Source organism: Polypterus senegalus, chromosome 1 (genome assembly GCF_016835505.1).
Source record: "Polypterus senegalus isolate Bchr_013 chromosome 1, ASM1683550v1, whole genome shotgun sequence".
NCBI lineage: Eukaryota > Metazoa > Chordata > Cladistia > Polypteriformes > Polypteridae > Polypterus > Polypterus senegalus.
This window is the reverse complement of record NC_053154.1, coordinates 332,537,562-332,554,718: the sequence shown is the minus strand read 5'-3', so window position 1 is coordinate 332,554,718 and position 17,157 is coordinate 332,537,562. Positions and strand designations below refer to the sequence as shown.

The window sequence follows — 17,157 nt, the reverse complement described above, 5'->3', positions numbered from 1 at the left end:
TATGCAGCCATATAATGGTCACTGATGTCACACTCTTGCAGGGTTGGGGTTTAGCAAGCTGGGGCCAGCATCAATGTAGTGCTCGGCCCCCAAGCATTCTTCTCTTTAGAAGTCATTTTATTCTTAAATGTGTTTGTGTTTCTGTTCTCTTTGTTCACCCATAAGGCTGTTGAACACATGGAAAGACTAAGAAGTCAACAGGCTCAGCAGCCTCCTGTGCTTGAGGGCGAACCGAACATTCAGAATGGTATGTAATCGAATCCTGGCGGTGCTGCCTTTGAATGTAAAGATGGAAAAACTACTAAAATTGATCATTTAAATTGTTGCCATCACTGTCCTCATAGATCTTTCATGGCTTTTTTTGTGGTTGCAGGGAGTTTTCTTTGAGCTCTCCATTGATCATTCCACATCCCAAAAGTGTGCGTGTTAGGTTAACTGACAGCTCTACACTGACCTGCTACTAAGAAATCATGCATCAGAAATAGTAAAGGGGAATGAAAAGATACAGATAATAAAATAGCAGATGCTCTAAACGTACATTTTTCAGAGGTGTTTACAAGTGAGCAAGTGGATAACCTGCCAGAGGTAAACGTGACTACTAAGGAGGTACTGAGGGATTTAGAAATTGTAGAGAGAGAAGAGCTGCTAAGGTTAAATAAGCTGAAATCAAACAAATCACCAGGACCAGATCAGATTTACCCGCTAGTGCAGATAGAAACCCTTGACACGTATTTTTAAGAAGTCACTACGCATTGGAGAGATTCCAAAGGACTGGAAAATGGCAAATATCATCCCATTATATAAAAAGGGTGACAGGGCAGATCCAAGCAACTACAGGCCAGTAAGCTTAACATGAAACATCACAGGAAAATTAATGGAAGGAATTATTAAAGATAAGATTGAGCAACACATGGCAAGGACAGGACAGTCAGCGTGGGGACAGAAGAGGGAGGTCGTGTTTTACTAACAGGCTGGAATTCTGTGAGGAGGCAACACAAGGAAATGAGGAGAGTGGAGCAGATGAGATTAGTGATGAGGACTTTCAGAAAGCATTTGATAAGGTGCCACATGAGAGGGTGGGCATCAAATTAAAAGAAGTGTCAGTTCAGGGTGATGTTTGTAGATGGGTGCAGAATTGGCTCAGACACAGGAAGCAGAGGGTGATGGTGCGAGGAACCTCATCAGAACTGGCCGATGTCATGCGTGGTGACCAGCAGGGGACAGTGCTAGGGCCACTGCTTCTTGTAATATCTATAAATGATTTAGATAGGAATATAAGGAACAAGCTGGTTAAGTTTACAGATGATACCAAGATAGGTGGATTAGCAGATAATTTGGAATCCGTTATATCATTACAGAAGGATTCGGCCAGCAGACAGGCTTGGGCAGATTTGTGGCAGATGACATTTAATGTCAGTGAATGTAAAGAATTACACATATAAAGTGAAAATGTGAGGTTTGAATACACAATGGGGGGGATCTGAAAATCGAGAGTACACCTTATGAGGAGGATTGAGGAGTCATAGTGGACTCTAAGCTAGCGACTTCCAGTGTTCAGAGGCCATTAAGAAGGCTCACAGAATGTCAGGTTATATAGCGCCTTGATGTGCGGAGTACAAGTCACAGGAGGTTCTGCTCAAGCTTTATAACACACTTATAACACACTGGTGAGGCCTCATCTGGAGTACTGGGTGCAGTTTTGGTCTCCAGGCTATAAAAAGGACATAACAGCACTAGAGAAGGCCCAGAGAAGAGCGACTAGGCTGATTCCAGGGCTACAGGGGTTGAATTATGAGCTCAGCCTTTACAGTTTAAACAAAGACCTGACTGAAGTGTTTAAAATTATGAAGTACAGTAGATAGAGACTGTTATTTTAAAATGAGTTCATCAAAAACACAGGGACACAATTGGAAACTTGTGAAGGGTAAATGTCACACAAACATTAGGAAGTTTTTCTTTACACAAAGAACGATAGACACTTGGAATAAGCGACCAAGTAGTGTGGTAGACAATAAGACTTTAAGGACTTTCAAAATACAACTTGATGTTTTTTTGGAAGAAATAAGTGGAGATGACTGGCGAGCTTTTTTGGGCTGAATGGCCTGTTCTCGTCCAGAGTGTTCTAATGTTCTAAGGGGTTTGCGTATCTGCATTAGCGTGTCCGGTGATTAGGGCTGTAAACGTGTTGGAAAATTATCTAATTGCAACATTTTAAAGCAATAATTCAATGATTTTCTGTTTCTAACTTGTTCCTATGTGTTGTGACAGATAGGGTGCGATGTCTTACTTTTCACATTCAGCAATGGTGTTCTAACTTGTGGCACATAAACCGAAGGACTGAATGGATTAGCTGGGACACTTAACATTCAAGGTGACCTGCAGAGCGTTCGGCTGTAAAGCATCGACTACATTTATAACGGAGTTCTACTGCTGGATAAATGGAAAATGCTATTGTGATTGGACTTGTATGTAGAGAGCAGGCAGTTATTGATCAGATGTGGCCTGGCAGAAAGTAAAGTGAAAAGAGGATAACCCAGAAAAAGCAGATGTATTTGAAAGGAATGCCTTTGCCAACTCTGTAACAGCACAAAGGTTAATGATGTCGTATCTGCGTCAATTTACATGATGTCTTCAGCTACTGCTATTTGTTTCGTAGGCCGAGTTTACTAATCTCTGCTCCAGTCTTTAAGAAGGTTATCTGTGCCTCTCTAAAAATAGTTGAGTGAAAACTCCCTGGCATCTCAGTGCTCTGACTACAGTGAGGGCTTACACGTGATTGGCTGATTGTGTCACCACGTCCAAGAAGCACATAAATAAAATGTTACCAGTGTTAATCTTCTCTGTTTCGCCCTTCGTCCATTTTCAAACCCGTACTTTCCTGTTTAGGATTATAATAAAGACCTTTGGAATGGTATGGCACAGGTTAGCATTGCTGCCACCCACCTCCCATGACTTGGATTCGATTCCTGCTCAGGTCACCTGGCTTTCCAGGAGTACTGTGGATTTCCTCCCACATCGTAAAAGGTTGTGACCGCATATTTTACTAGTATAATTGCATGCCTGTTATTCATGTTTGGTTTATACCTTTTGCTGGGATACATTGAGACACCATCAGCTGTGTACTGGAGCAATGCAGGGAGTGCTAGCTGCACGAATGGACCAGGTGCAACGGTGGGAAATGCACTGTGTGAAGGTGTTTCTGCCATAAAGTGTCGCTACAAAGCCACAGTGACAAATCTTCTTATATAATGCGCTACTGTGGCTGTCCGTTGGTCTGTCCAGGATTTTAAATCACCTGTCGCTTGCAAACCATTTGACCTGTTGACCTGAAATTTGGTACACATATACTACGTGACGTCTACTGTCCACTTTCGGGGTGATGATAGACATCCAAGATTATTCCCCTTTTTATTTTTATTTTATTGTAGAACTAGCAAAATACCCACGCTTCACAGCGGAGAAGTAGTGTGTTAAAGAAGTCATGAAAAAGAAAAGGAAACATTTTAAAAATAACACAACATGATTGTCAATGTAATTGTTTTGTCACTGTTATGAGTGTTGCTGTCATATATATATATATATATATATACAGTGGTATGAAAAACTATTTGCCCCCTTCCTGATTTCTTATTCTTTTGCATGTTTGTCACACAAAATGTTTCTGATCATCAAACACATTTAACCATTAGTCAAATATAACACAAGTAAACACAAAATGCAGTTTTTAAATGATGGTTTTATTATTTAGGGAGAAAAAATCCAAACCTACATGGCCCTGTGTGAAAAAGTAATTGCCCCCTTGTTAAAAATCACCTAACTGTGGTGTATCACACCTGAGTTCAATTTCCTGATTACTGCCACACCTGTTTCAATCAAGAAATCACTTCAATAGGAGCTGCCTGACACAGAGAAGTAGACCAAAAGCACCTCAAAAGCTAGACATCATGCCAAGATCCAAAGAAATTCAGGAACAAATGAGAACAGAAGTCATTGAGATCTATCAGTCTGGTAAAGGTTATAAAGCCATTTCTAAAGCTTTGGGACTCCAGCGAACCACAGTGAGAGCCATTATCCACAAATGGCAAAAACATGGAACAGTGGTGAACCTTCCCAGGAGTGGCCCAGCCGACCAAAATTACCCCAAGAGCGCAGAGACGACTCATCCGAGAGGTCACAAAAGACTCCAGGACAACGTCTAAAGAACTGCAGGCCTCACTTGCCTCAATTAAGGTCAGTGTTCACGACTCCACCATAAGAAAGAGACTGGGCAAAACGGCCTGCATGGCAGATTTCCAAGACGCAAACCACTGTTAAGCAAAAAGAACATTAGGGCTCGTCTCAATTTTGCTAAGAAACATCTCAATGATTGCCAAGACTTTTGGGAAAATACCTTGTGGACTGATGAGACAAAAGTTGAACTTTTGGAAGGCAAATGTCCGTTACATCTGGCGTAAAAGGAACACAGCATTTCAGAAAAAGAACATCATACCAACAGTAAAATATGGTGGTGGTAGTGTGATGGTCTGGGGTTGTTTTGCTGCTTCAGGACCTGGAAGGCTTGCTGTGATAGATGGAACCATGAATTCTACTGTCTACCAAAAATCCTGAAGGAGAATGTCCGCCATATGTTCGTCAACTCAAGCTGAAGCGATCTTGGGTGCTGCAACAGGACAATGACCCAAAACACACCAGCAAATCCACCTCTGAATGGCTGAAGAAAAACAAAATGAAGACTTTGGAGTGGCCTAGTCAAAGTCCTGACCTGAATCCAATTGAGATGCTATGACCTGCATGACCTTAAAAAGGTGGTTCATGCTAGAAAACCTCAAATAAAGCTGAATTACAACAATTCTGCAAAGATGAGTGGGCCAAAATTCCTCCAGAGCGCAGTAAAAGACTCATTGCAAGTTATCGCAAACGCTTGATTGCAGTTATTGCTGCTAAGGGTGGCCCAACCAGTTATTAGGTTCAGGGGCAATTACTTTTCACACAGGGCCATGTAGGTTTGGATTTTTTCTCCCTAAATAATAAAACCATCATTTAAAAACTGCATTTTGTGTTTACTTGTGTTATATTTGACTAATGGTTAAATGTGTTTGATGATCAGAAACATTTTGTGTGACAAACATGCAAAAGAATAAGAAATCAGGAAGGGGGCAAATAGTTTTTCACACCACTGTATATATATATATATATATATATATATATATATATATATACATATATATATATATATATATTGAGCTAACGGCCATTGAGCTAACGTCCATTACAGTATATGGAGAAAAATAGGTTCCAGTTATGACCGTTATGCGTAGAATTTTGAAATGAAACCTGCCCAACTTTTGTAAGTAAGCTGTAAGGAATGAGCCTGCCCAAATTTCAGCCTTCTACCTACACAGGAAGTTGGAGAATTAGTGATGAGTCAGTGAGTGAGTGAGTGAGTGAGTGAGGGCTTTGCCTTTTATTAGTATAGATCAACTCTCGGCAGTGGGCTGCGGGGCAGCCGTGCGGTGCATGCATACGGGCGCCGTTCTCATCCCTACCACTTTCATTGTCACTTCCTCAACCTCTTCATATCTTGAATCATTCTTGAGGCAGATTGAACACTTAAGGGCCAGCTTAAGTGAAAAATTAAGAAAAATGTACTAAGTAATTGCAACGCAAAAACTGACTTAATCAGTTTTAATGCGAAAAGATGCTGACGGACAAAGAGAAGAAGCGGGCTGCTACAGTGGAGAAAATGAGCTGCTTACGAAGCATAAAGCGTGTCAGCCTCTGAGCAAACAAATGCTAATCGTACAGAAAAAGAGCTTGAAAACAAGTCAAGTGTATTCATTACACGTTATCGTGCAGTCCGCCGCTACTGGTAATTTTATATTTAGCTTGTATTAAATCGTCTTTCAGTCTTACAGTCCACTGCTTGGAAATTCAGCAGAATGAACACCACTGTAGCAGTCATACCCTCACTGTCCATGTCTCTCTCTGTTCTCAATCCTTTCCCTTCTATAGGTACTGTCATAGCATGGAGTGGTGTGGAGGGTAGAAGATTATGGAGGGCTGCTGGGTTGAGAAGAGTATTGGGAGATTTGTGGTACTCCAGCATGTCCAGGGTGCTCTCACACTTTTTATGCTCTTAAGATGATATCGTTTTGGTACAACAACTCAATCCGTGTTTCACCAGGAGCTTCATCCCTTTTGCTGGAAATCATTAGGAACAAAGAACTTCCTCAGCATTTCTCCTGGCAGAGCCCTAGAAATATGAACTGGTACAGTGCAACAGTGAGAACAAAATCAAAAGTGAATCATAAAAAGCATATAATGTAACATAATTCTAATAGAAATAAGTGGAAATTAACCATATGTTATATGTTTCATAATGGGGCTATGTATCTGAGGTCAAAAGTATTAAGTACACACACACACCAATAATCTGCTCGATCACCCTCTTTACATAAGGGATACTATTTGTCATTTTCCAGTCCTTCACAACTTCCCCAGTGCGCAGTGACTTCCTAAAAATATGTGTCACGGGTCTCTGGCTGCACTTGCTAACCTCCTTAAGCACTCTGTGATTTGTTTGATTTGAGCGTATTTAATCAGTGCAGCTCTTCTCCCTCTTATCTCATTACTTAATGATTCAACATTCATGCTCATGATTTTACCTTAAGTCTTGAACAGAGGTCTGAGCTGTCTGTTGGGTACATGTTGCGTTTAAGAAAATGTCTTGGATTTCAGCCTATTTAATCTGAGCAGCACTTCTCCGTCTACAATTTCCAAATCACTCAGTACCTCCTTAGTAGTCCCTGTTACCACTCTGAGGTTCTCCACTTCTTCTAATGTGAAGTCCTCAGAAAAAATGCAACTTTAGAGCAGTGTTTGTATTTTGTTAATTCTCCTTTCCTATTCCGGATGCACGTCACCTCCTCCTTGATTGTTCTTTTTCTACTAAAACACATTACATCTCGCCTAAAGAAGGGGCCTGAGTTGCCTCGAAAGCTTGCATGTTGTAATCTTTTTAGTTAGGAAATAAAAGAGGTCATTTTGCTTGACTTTTCACTACTAAAACACTGAAAGAATCTCTTAGGGTCGTCTTTCACCTGATCTGCTATTTTCCTCCCTAACTGCCCTTTAGCTTCCCTAATATCGATTTTTAATGGTTGCCCTCATAATCATCTATGCCCTCTGATTTACATTGGAGTTGTCTTGCATGCCTTTGTCGTCTGTTTTTTCCTTTGCAGCTTCTTTTTTAACTCTTCATTAACCCAATGCAGAGTTATTTTAATTTCCTACAAATTCCAAATTTTGAGATGTTCCTGTCCCGCAGTACATGTAAATTGTTTTTTAAACCTGCAGCACTGCTCCTCAACTGTCTCCACACTTAAAAGTTTATCCCAGTCCATCCCAGTCAAATTGATATTTCATCAGTGCCAAAAGGGGGCACCAGAATTCAATTAAGTCATTACAGGGAAGTCAATAAATAAAAGACTTCTAGTAAATTCCAAAGGAAAGGTTTCAGCCACAATACTTGGATAGGGAATGGCAACCAGAGGTGACCTTTTAACTAAATCGTGTAATTGATGCCTAGCATTGACACCCTCGCCACCATGCCCCATACAAGCAGGATCCACATGTTGACAACAGGATCACAAAGTAACGGCGCTGACTGAAAGTAAGGATGGCAATTTATTTTAAATGCAAAAACTAACTTCAGACTCCTAAACCTTTCAATGTGTAGAGTGTTGGTGCAGGGAGAGGTACAAAAAAAAAGAAACCTGAAAAGTCTACACCTCCATCTTGTTCAGGTAAACTTGTTTTGTGTCTTTCAGGTGCTGTGCAGCCTCCTTCGGAAACGGGAAGCCATCAGCCGCCAGCCGCAGGTGATGCCAAGCCACAGGAGTCACATCAGTAGTCTCGAGTGCCTCACTTTCTGAGTGTGTGTGCGTGTGTGTGTGCGTGTGTTTGTACGATTGCTTCACACACACACACACACACACACACTTACAACCACAGGATCCAGTTTACAGCTCTAATGATAATTTCAGATATGGAATTCAAATGTTTCTGTTCTCCAAGTGAGTCAGCTGTCCAATTTGAAAGAAAATGGCAAAGCAGCACCGAATCGTTTGGAGTAAACTGCCTGGAAAGACTTTGTAAATTAATTTTCTTTCAATTTTGTAATCCCAGGTGCACATTCCTATTAGCTGTCGTCCTGCACATCTCAGTAAATCATGCTGCTGCCGCTGCCGCCACTGCCCACTTAAGAGGAGGCCATACCGTGGGGGTCCAGCTTCATTTTGCTAGGTTTTGTTAAATGGACTTCATTTTATCCCAACCTTTATGCTGCCATATGTTGAAGTGAGTCCATTTAACTTGACGTCACCTTGTAGTGAAGGGCTTGGCGTTGGTTACACCTACAGATCTGGAGTGACTGGAGAATGAGGGAGAGGCATTTGAGTGCTTGTGTGCGTGTGTCTGTGTCTGTGTGTATACGTGTGTGTGTGCGTGTCTGTGTATTCACGTCCCCGCTTCAGAGACACTCCAGAGCTTTAGTCGCCCATACCAAGTCAGTTTTATGAATCGATCCTCCTGTGCGCCCTCCTCCTTCTTGATACCTGAAATTGAAAGCTGCCATGTTTAGAGTGTACCACATATCCAGCCCCTCTTTAATTTATTATGCTTATGTTCAAATCGTTTCGCTTTACTGAGGAGTGCATCATGTTGGTGAAAGTGTGAGATTTTCTGGGGGCCCATTTCCGCATTTGGCATTTCCACATTGGCACCCAGTGCTTCTCAGACCGATTGTGCTGCTCTCTCCTGGTTGGGGTTGCTGACTGGACTGTACAGGACAGGACATGATGAGTACCTTTGACGCCCCAATTCCTCTCTCTTATGTTGTTGCCACATATCAGAATGCATTTTATAAAAAACAAATGTCGAGATGAATGTATAAGTGAAAGATCTGAAAGTCTGAATGTTGCTCATATATGAAACGTGTGCACTCTTGAGCAGGGCTGCAGATGCATAACCTCGGGCCTTAAGAACGGGAACGGGCCTAAGCCCCGATGCCCCCTGACACTGATGGAGGGAAGCCCTTCAAGACCTTTGTTGGACTGTTGTAGACTGTGGGTAAAATCACAACAGCTTGAACACGGCTCCATCTTTAAGATTACACAACCGAGGAGGAGATGGTGGGCATTGGGACCATGTTGAGACCCAAAGACTCTCTTGGACTGTGGAAGAAATCAAATTTCACAGCCTGGCATCACACCAGTCTAGGCAGTGACAAGGGGTGCAGGCTTTGATGGGCACTACTGTGGATGGCAGAGAGTCCCCCTTGACATGCTATGGCCAGAAGTCTGCTAAAAATGGCCTATGGGGACAGGGAAAGCCGAGTTGTGGCCCTGCGTTTCAGGAATACTGCTGTCCCTTCTCTTTTTTATTGTTTTCTTTTCCTACTATATGATGTTTATTTTAGTGGCAATGAATTCCGAAAAAGATTTGTATCCCCCAGATGTTTCTCAAAAACACTTTTTTAATTAGTGGATTTTGTTCTTTGGTTGGTGCAATGTAGTAAATTCAGAAACGGATTAAATCTGATGATTTAAACTTGGACTGTTAACGTTTCCTTTACGTCACCTGTACACTTAAGGGAAAAAGAAAGCTCCCCCTTCCTTCAGTTCTGCGAGTTTACTAATCGGGGTCTCAATCACAATTGTGTTATCAACAACTAACTTTTTACCAGCAGGGTAATCTTACTTCAGGTTGCAAATAAAACATCAGATTTCAGTCGAAAACATTTGAAGGACTTGGCTGAGATGCCAGCTTTTTGTGCTCAGCTGGTATGTTATACCAGTTCTCGTCAGGTATTTGTGTGTGTGGCCGGGGTGCTTCGTACAGTAAAGGATGTATTGAGCTCCAGTAGTGCATAGCCATGGAAGGAAGGACAACAAGAGTACAGTGGAACCTTGGGTCACGACCGTAATTTGTTCCAAAACTCTGGTCGCAACCCAATATGGTGGATGTGACCCGAAGTAATTTCCCCCACAGGACTATATGTAAATGCAATTAATCCATTCCAGACCGTACGAGCTGTATGTAAATATATTTTTTTTAAAGATTTTTAAGCACAAAAATAGTTAATTATACCATAGATTGCACGGTGTAATTGTAAACTAAATGTAAAAACATTGAATAACACGGAGAAAACCTTAAACAGAGAAAACTAACACTGCAGTCTCTTTAAAAACAAGCCTGGTGCCTTCTGTAACTGCCTTCTCGCGCCCGCTCTCTCTCTCTCTCTCTCTCTCTCTCTTTCTCTCTCTCTCTCTCTCTCTCGCTCTCTCTTGCGCCCTCTCTCTCTCTCTCTCTCTCTCTCTCTCTCTCTCTCTCTCTCTCTCTCTCTCTCTCTCTCTCTTGCTTGCTCTCTCTCTCTCTCTCTCTCTCTCTCTCTCTCGCTCTCTCTCTCTCTCGCGCCCTCTCTGTCTCTCTCTCTCTCTCTCTCTCGTTCGCTCACTCACTGCACAGGAAGAGACTGAGCATGTGCGGAAATCATCTGCGCGTACGAACCGGAAGAGAAACTGGCTTGTTCGTCACCCGAGTGTGTGGTCATGAACAGATGAAAAAGTTTGGCAAACTTTTTTGGTTGTAACCCGATTTGTATGCGTTCTGAGACATTCGTGACCTGAGGTTCCACTGTACGGGAAATGAGCTGCCATGGCTATCCAAGAGGATAAGTGGAGTGATGATGACGATGACACTTGTAATTGTTCTCTTTCTCACCACATGGAGTCTCGCACACAGTGGAACGGATGTGATGTCCACAAAAGGCTAACCCCAGTGGGCCTAATTCCAGCTGCATGGACCAGTCTCACGGTCAACAGGGGTTTAATATCAAATATCACTTGGGCTGAAGGCCCACTGGACTCTCCTTAGTGCCAGACTTCATCAACGCCAGGTGGAGGGCACAAGACAGCATCAGAGGTATGGCAGAGGAAGGACTCGCACACACAGCGGTTTAGTGGACCTTGAAAGGACCCTGGTTATCTCCTGTTGCTCTTCAGGAGGGAGGATTGCTGTCCTGTGAGCCTTCATGCCACACCGGCGGTCTTCTTACCTTCTGCTGCACTGTTCATCACATCTGACCCTGCTCTTAGACCCCCAAATGTGAAAAGACAATTTCAAAGTAAAGTGAATCAAATCAAAAATCTCCTTTTAATCCCCCTCAGCAGTCACAAAAACCCACCTGCCCAGAAGCAGGGTCTTAGCTGCCCCGTGGAGTCTCGCCTGCCTGTTCTCTCACAGGCCAAGTCACTACACTAATAATCGTGGTCGAGAATCGGCCAAAAGTTCACTTGACCAGGGCCAAGATACAAGACAGAAGTCGCAGTTCCACCCAGAAAGAACTCGCAAGCAGGGAACGTTTAAACAGGCAGGGATTTCATTAGGAGCTTTGGATTGAATCCTCCGCCTTGGACAAACCAGGAAGTCCAAGTGGCTGACCTCTATATCCCATTGACCTGTTGTGTCACACTGTCACTGACACCTGATGTGACCCGTAACAACAAGTTCCCAAATGGCGGTGCCCATAAAAGAGATGATGGTGCTGTGGGATAGCACACAAAATAAATAACCCAAGTAAAAATGTGTAAATGTGACCGTTGAAATCAAAAAATACCCAAAACAAATGACAACAGATTATTTTTGTGGAGCTCCAGAAACTACAGACAAACCAGGACGATAAGATGCGTCAGCAGAGGGGAAGGGAAGCATTCAGGACCAGTTTAATAAGTAAGTGGACATCGATGAGTTTTGATACCCCACACATGTTCTAGCAGGTCGTTGCTCCTGTAGTTGCTGTTGAGTGATTTACTGATAAAATGTCAACAGTAACTTGACTCCATGTCTGCACATCACATCGGCCTGCTAGGCCAGTTGATCATAAAACGTTTTGGTCCGAGGCCAACTTTATAAAAGCCAAAGTTATGGAGGACCACCTGTGGCCAACTTATTAGCGTTAACTTCCACGTTGCAGTTATCGCATTTCTTCTCTCTAGATGTGCTTACCTGAAAGATACAAGTGGGGGAAATAAATATCTGCTCCCCTGCTGAATTTGTACGTTTGCTCACTTACAGAGGAACAGACAGCCGCTCGCGTTTATGGAAGTTTCATTTTAATGGAGAGAGACGGAGAATCAGTATCAGGAAGGCACACGCGCTGCACAGGCCCGTCTTAGGTTTGCCAGTGAACGTCTGGGCCTGTGCAGTGGGGGGGCCTTGTGGGGTTGGTGAGCAAAGTGAGCAGGGGGTGGGTGTGGGTGGGCCCCCCTTGTTAAGTGTGATCTTAAAAATATTGACATCCTGGTGGGAGGCGAGGACCTGCGGGTTAAACCAACAGACCAGGATCCTTGATGGTAACTCCTAGAGAAGCAGAAACGTGGAATGAGATGGAGGAGCGAGAGGACTGACGGACTTCCATGTGGGGGGTTGGGTTCTCTGGTGGTCCTTGGAGCTCCTTGTAGAGGACATTAAGGGGCTGCTTTCTAATTAATGGTCCTGCACCGCTTGAGTCTGAGCCCCTCGCCTTCTTACCATACAGTGGGGGAAAATAATCGGCTGCTCCCCTGTTGAATTCGTACATTTGCTCACAAAGAAATGAACAGCTGCTCATGTTTATGGAAGTTTCATTTTAATAGAGAAAGACGGAATATCAATTTCCAGAAGGCACACACACGGCTCAGGCCCGTCTGAAGTTTGCCAGTGAACATCTGGGCCTGTGCAGTGGGGGGGCCTTCTTGAGCGGGGGGACCTTGCGGGCGCTGCCAGATTTCAATCCATCACAGCATAATGTGTTACCAGTGGTGTTCTTGGTGACTGTGGTGGTCCCAACTGCCTTCAGATCATTAAGAAGCTCCTCCCGTGTTGTTGTGGGCTGATCCCTCACCTTCCTCATGATCATCCTCACCGCCAGATCTTGCATGGAGCTCCAGACCGAGGGCGACTAATAGTCATATTAGATTTCTTCCATTTGTGAACAGTTGTTACCTTCTCACCAAGCTTCATGCTGATGGTCTTGTAGCCCACTCCAGCCTTGTCCCCGACGTCCCTTGACAGCTCATGGTGGTGGAGATGTTGGATTCTGTGGACAGGCGATCTTTATACACATCATGAGCTGAGATCAGGAGTATCTGGGAGTGATTGATTGATTGATTGATTGATTGTGACACAGAGCTAATCTGTGGGAGCTGGAATTCTTGCTGGGTTGTAGGAGATCAAATCCTTATTTCTCTCGATGACATGCTAATCAATTTATAACTTTTATGTCATTTGTTTTGTCTGGATTTTTTATTGATATTCTGTCTTTCTCCATTAAAATTAAACTTCCATAAACGCGAGCGGCTGTTCATTTCTCTGTAAGTGAGCAAATGTACAAATTCAGCAGGGGATCAGCTGATTATTCCCCCCACCCCACTGTGTGGTAAGAACTCAAGGGGCGCAGACTCAAACAGTGCAGGACTGTTTATTAGAAAGCCCCCCCTTAATGTCCGCGTCCCTTCTTCCTCTATAAGGAGCTCCAAGGACCACCAGAGAACCCAACCCCCCACATGGAAGTCCGTCAGTCCTCTCGCTCCTCCATCTCATTCCACGTTTCTGCTTCTCTAGGAGTTACCATCAAGGATCCTGGTCTGTTGGTTTAACCCGCAGGTCCTCGCCTCTCACCAGGATGTCAATATTTGTAAGATCACCCTTAACAAGTGGAACCTCGGTTTGCGAGCATAATTCGTTCCGGAAACGTGCTCACAATCCAAAGCACTCGTATATCAAAGCGAATTTCCCCATAAGAAATAATGGAAATTCAGATGATTCGTTCCACAACCCAAAACTATTCATATAAAAAGGATTAATACAAAATATAAAGTAAAATACATAATACAAATTAACCTGCAATTTACCTTTAAAAAGAATCGTGGCTGGTGTGCGCGAGTTTCTAAACTCATGTGGGATTCCACCCAACAGGACGACACGCTGAAGAGCGTCCCAAAGCAATCGCAGTCTCCCAGCGCCGTATAAGCGCATCCAAAAAGATCAAGGAACATTATAAAGATCCCGCTGCAATAAATAACAGCGCTGTTGCTGTTTCAAGCTGAATAAACTGGTGTTAAAGTACTGAGACTCAGCTTCATGTTTTGGGGAGCAAGATGAGGACTCGCACTTCACAGCGCACACACACGCAGTCACAATGCTGTAGTAAACAGAGAGAGGCACTGGGCGAGCGAGATAAGAGAGAGAGAGAGAGAGAGAGAGACGCACTGGGCGAGCGAGCGAGATAAGAGAGAGAGAGAGAGAGAGAGAACCACCATCAGCTCAGTTGTGATCACATGACGCTCAGCAGACAAAGTGTAGCCATACTACTCGTATTGCAAGACATCGCTCGTTTATCAAGTCAAAATTTATTAAAAATTTTTGCTCGTCTTGCAAAACACTCGTAAACCAAGTTACTCGTAAACCGAGGTTCCACTGTATTTCGATTAGTGCTGGGCAGCGATTAAAATACTTAATCATGATTAATCGCAGGCAATTCACATCAATCACATTATGCGCAAAATTCAATAATGAACTCCAGAGTAGTGTATTGTGAATTATTTGGTTTGCAAACACGTTAAACAAACGAGGTGCTTTACCAGCCGTATTCCCCTCACATAGCAGCAGTTAAAATATTTCTTGAGAGTCTCAACTTAAACACAAATGTAATCAAATCAAATATAAAACCACAGCTGTTTGCCACTGCCAGGGCATTAACGTTTTATCGAGTTTGTAACCCTCAGAGTCCTGAGCCACGATCACAACATTATAACAGGCACCTTCCGAGCAACAGCAAGTTCACATTTCTAAATCGGCTTTCTTTTTTATCTGAACAGATACCAGCAGAAACATTTTCTTTTATCGGGGAGCAGCATAGACAGTCGTATGTTCAGCAGCAACTCTTTGAGGGCTAATATTGTTTCCAAAAAACTCAGTTTTCTGAAAAGCGTGCACATAAATCAACATAAAACGTCTGTTACTGCAGCGGCGGCGGTGGCTCGATGGCCAGCAGGAATGCACGGTGGGCTGGCTGCCTGGCAGTCTCTGTGAGACAGGTGAGTGCGGGTGGCAGTGCCAGTGAGATGCAGTATGGTTTATACCTCCTGTCATCGTAAGCGTCTGTCTTCCCAGGCGAACGTGGCCATCGGTGTATCGGCACCACGATCAGCTGGGGACCGATGAGCTGATCTCCACATCACTTGCATCAAAATTGGGAGTCCGACAAATCAGAGTCCAACTCAGCGATAATACGAAACAAGTTTTGCTTTGAGTGGCGTCTCTCCACGTGCCATTTTAGAAGCGGTTTGCTCTTCGCAACTCACGGGGTCACATCAACAATGGTGACCTTCCTTCTAGAAAAGGCCTTTTCGAAAAGAGTTGTAACAAGAAGATCGCTGATCTTTATCGTTTGTTAGCGAGACGAAGGCTTTCAAAATAATAACAAAAACTACGCGATAAAATAACTGTCAGGGTAATTAATTAATGCGTTAATGCGATAAGAACGACTTAACCTGCCCAGCCCTAATTTCGATATACGAGGGGGCTCCACCACCTACTCAGTTTGCTTGCCAATGCCAGGAGTGGGCACGGAGTGCCTGCTATCTCACGACTGAGCTGTTTGATGGGTGTTGTGGTGCTGGTGCCCCCCCCAATGTTAGAGAAAGTGATTTATATGTAAACAGATGGCATATAGAAGAGCATGCGGGCCACGGGAGATGATAGAAAATCAGTTATTTGAATATCTCACTACAACTGTCTATTTTAAATAATAAATGGTAGTAAAAAGTAAAAAAAAAAGTAAAACATCATAAAAAGTATATCAAAAATTGAAATTCTATTGATGCCTCGTCAAAAACAATGTTATAAATGACTTTATCCTCAAACTTACATTCTGTAACCGTTGCTTTTTTGCATTTCTGTTTGCAGATTAAGATATTTTCTCTTTTTTGTTTATTGGACGACTCTCTCTGTTCTTCATTTTTATTATGTGCTGCTCTTTTTAGTTCATCGCCTTTTCTTTTTTCGATGTTCTTTATCAGCTCTTGACGTTGTTTCGCGATCGCAATCTAAAATGTCACCGTCTTGAGTAGATCATTTGCTTTTCTGCTTTGCCGTTATAACCGACCGCGCTGAAGGGCAGAGGGCGTCACGGGGTGGGATGGAGAGAAGATGTGCGCGGCAGGAGTCATGATTGGACGAGCCATGTGGAGGGGCGGGGCCAAGGCTGAATAACACGGACACGACGGGAAACTTTTTTAATGTAACAGAGAGACAAAAAAAATGACATCGTGAGAGGAGCTGTCCTTGCAACTCCAATCCCAGAATGCCCAAATATCACTTTTTTGTGTTTTTATTTTGAAAGAAGGGGGCGGCGTGATGGCGCAGTGGTAGAGCAGCTGCCTCACCGTATGGAGACCACCGTCAGCGTCTCGGGTCCTCCCTGCATGGTGTTGTCCTGTGGGTGCTCCCACTGTCCAAAGACGCTAAACTGGCCCGTGTATGGTGTGTGTGTGTGTTTGCCCTGTGATGGACTGGCACCTCGTCCAGGGTTTGTCCCTGCCCTGTGCCCTATGTTAACTGTGCCCATGACCCTGGTCTGGATTAAGTGGGTTGGAAAACGACGACTTGATATGACATGACAGCTGGAAAGCATTCTGGATGGTCCCAAGGGAAGAGTTGTCATGAACACTCCTGAGTAATGCAGTCCCCCCAACTATGCGGGTTGTATGCCCGTCTCGTATTGACATGAAACTAAGGGTGGGAGCTTGGAGTGTAGACTTTCAGCATGAAATCGAAGGCGTCTACGTGAAACAAATGACGGAATGGAACCGAAGAAGGGACCCGTTGGGCCGTTTTGCATCAGCACACATTCACTCCCATTCACTAAGCATTTGCCCTTTTAATGCCCAATTCCGGCGCTGGTAGGGGTTGTTGCAGATAAACCGACTCCACACCACATCAGCCCTAATGAGGCAGCACGTAATCGTAATCGTAACTCCATGTAATCGCCGCTCACAAACATACGGGCCACCACAACAGATAAACAACATTTGGTCCTTCGTCTCTTTTGATGGC

General features: G+C 43.6%; 1 protein-coding gene across 1 annotated transcript in view; it reads left to right on the top strand.

Annotated features, from left to right (window-relative positions):
• The window catches only part of nucb2a (nucleobindin 2a), an 82,231-nt gene extending 72,616 nt beyond the window's left edge, over nt 1-9,615 (top strand). Inside the window, exons 12-13 of the mRNA XM_039738598.1 lie at nt 166-247; nt 7,830-9,615. Coding sequence (XP_039594532.1) covers nt 166-247; nt 7,830-7,912 — 165 coding nt within the window. The 3' untranslated portion in view covers nt 7,913-9,615. The remainder of the gene's footprint in view (nt 1-165; nt 248-7,829) is intronic.
• Nucleotides 9,616-17,157: the final 7,542 nt, after the last annotated feature.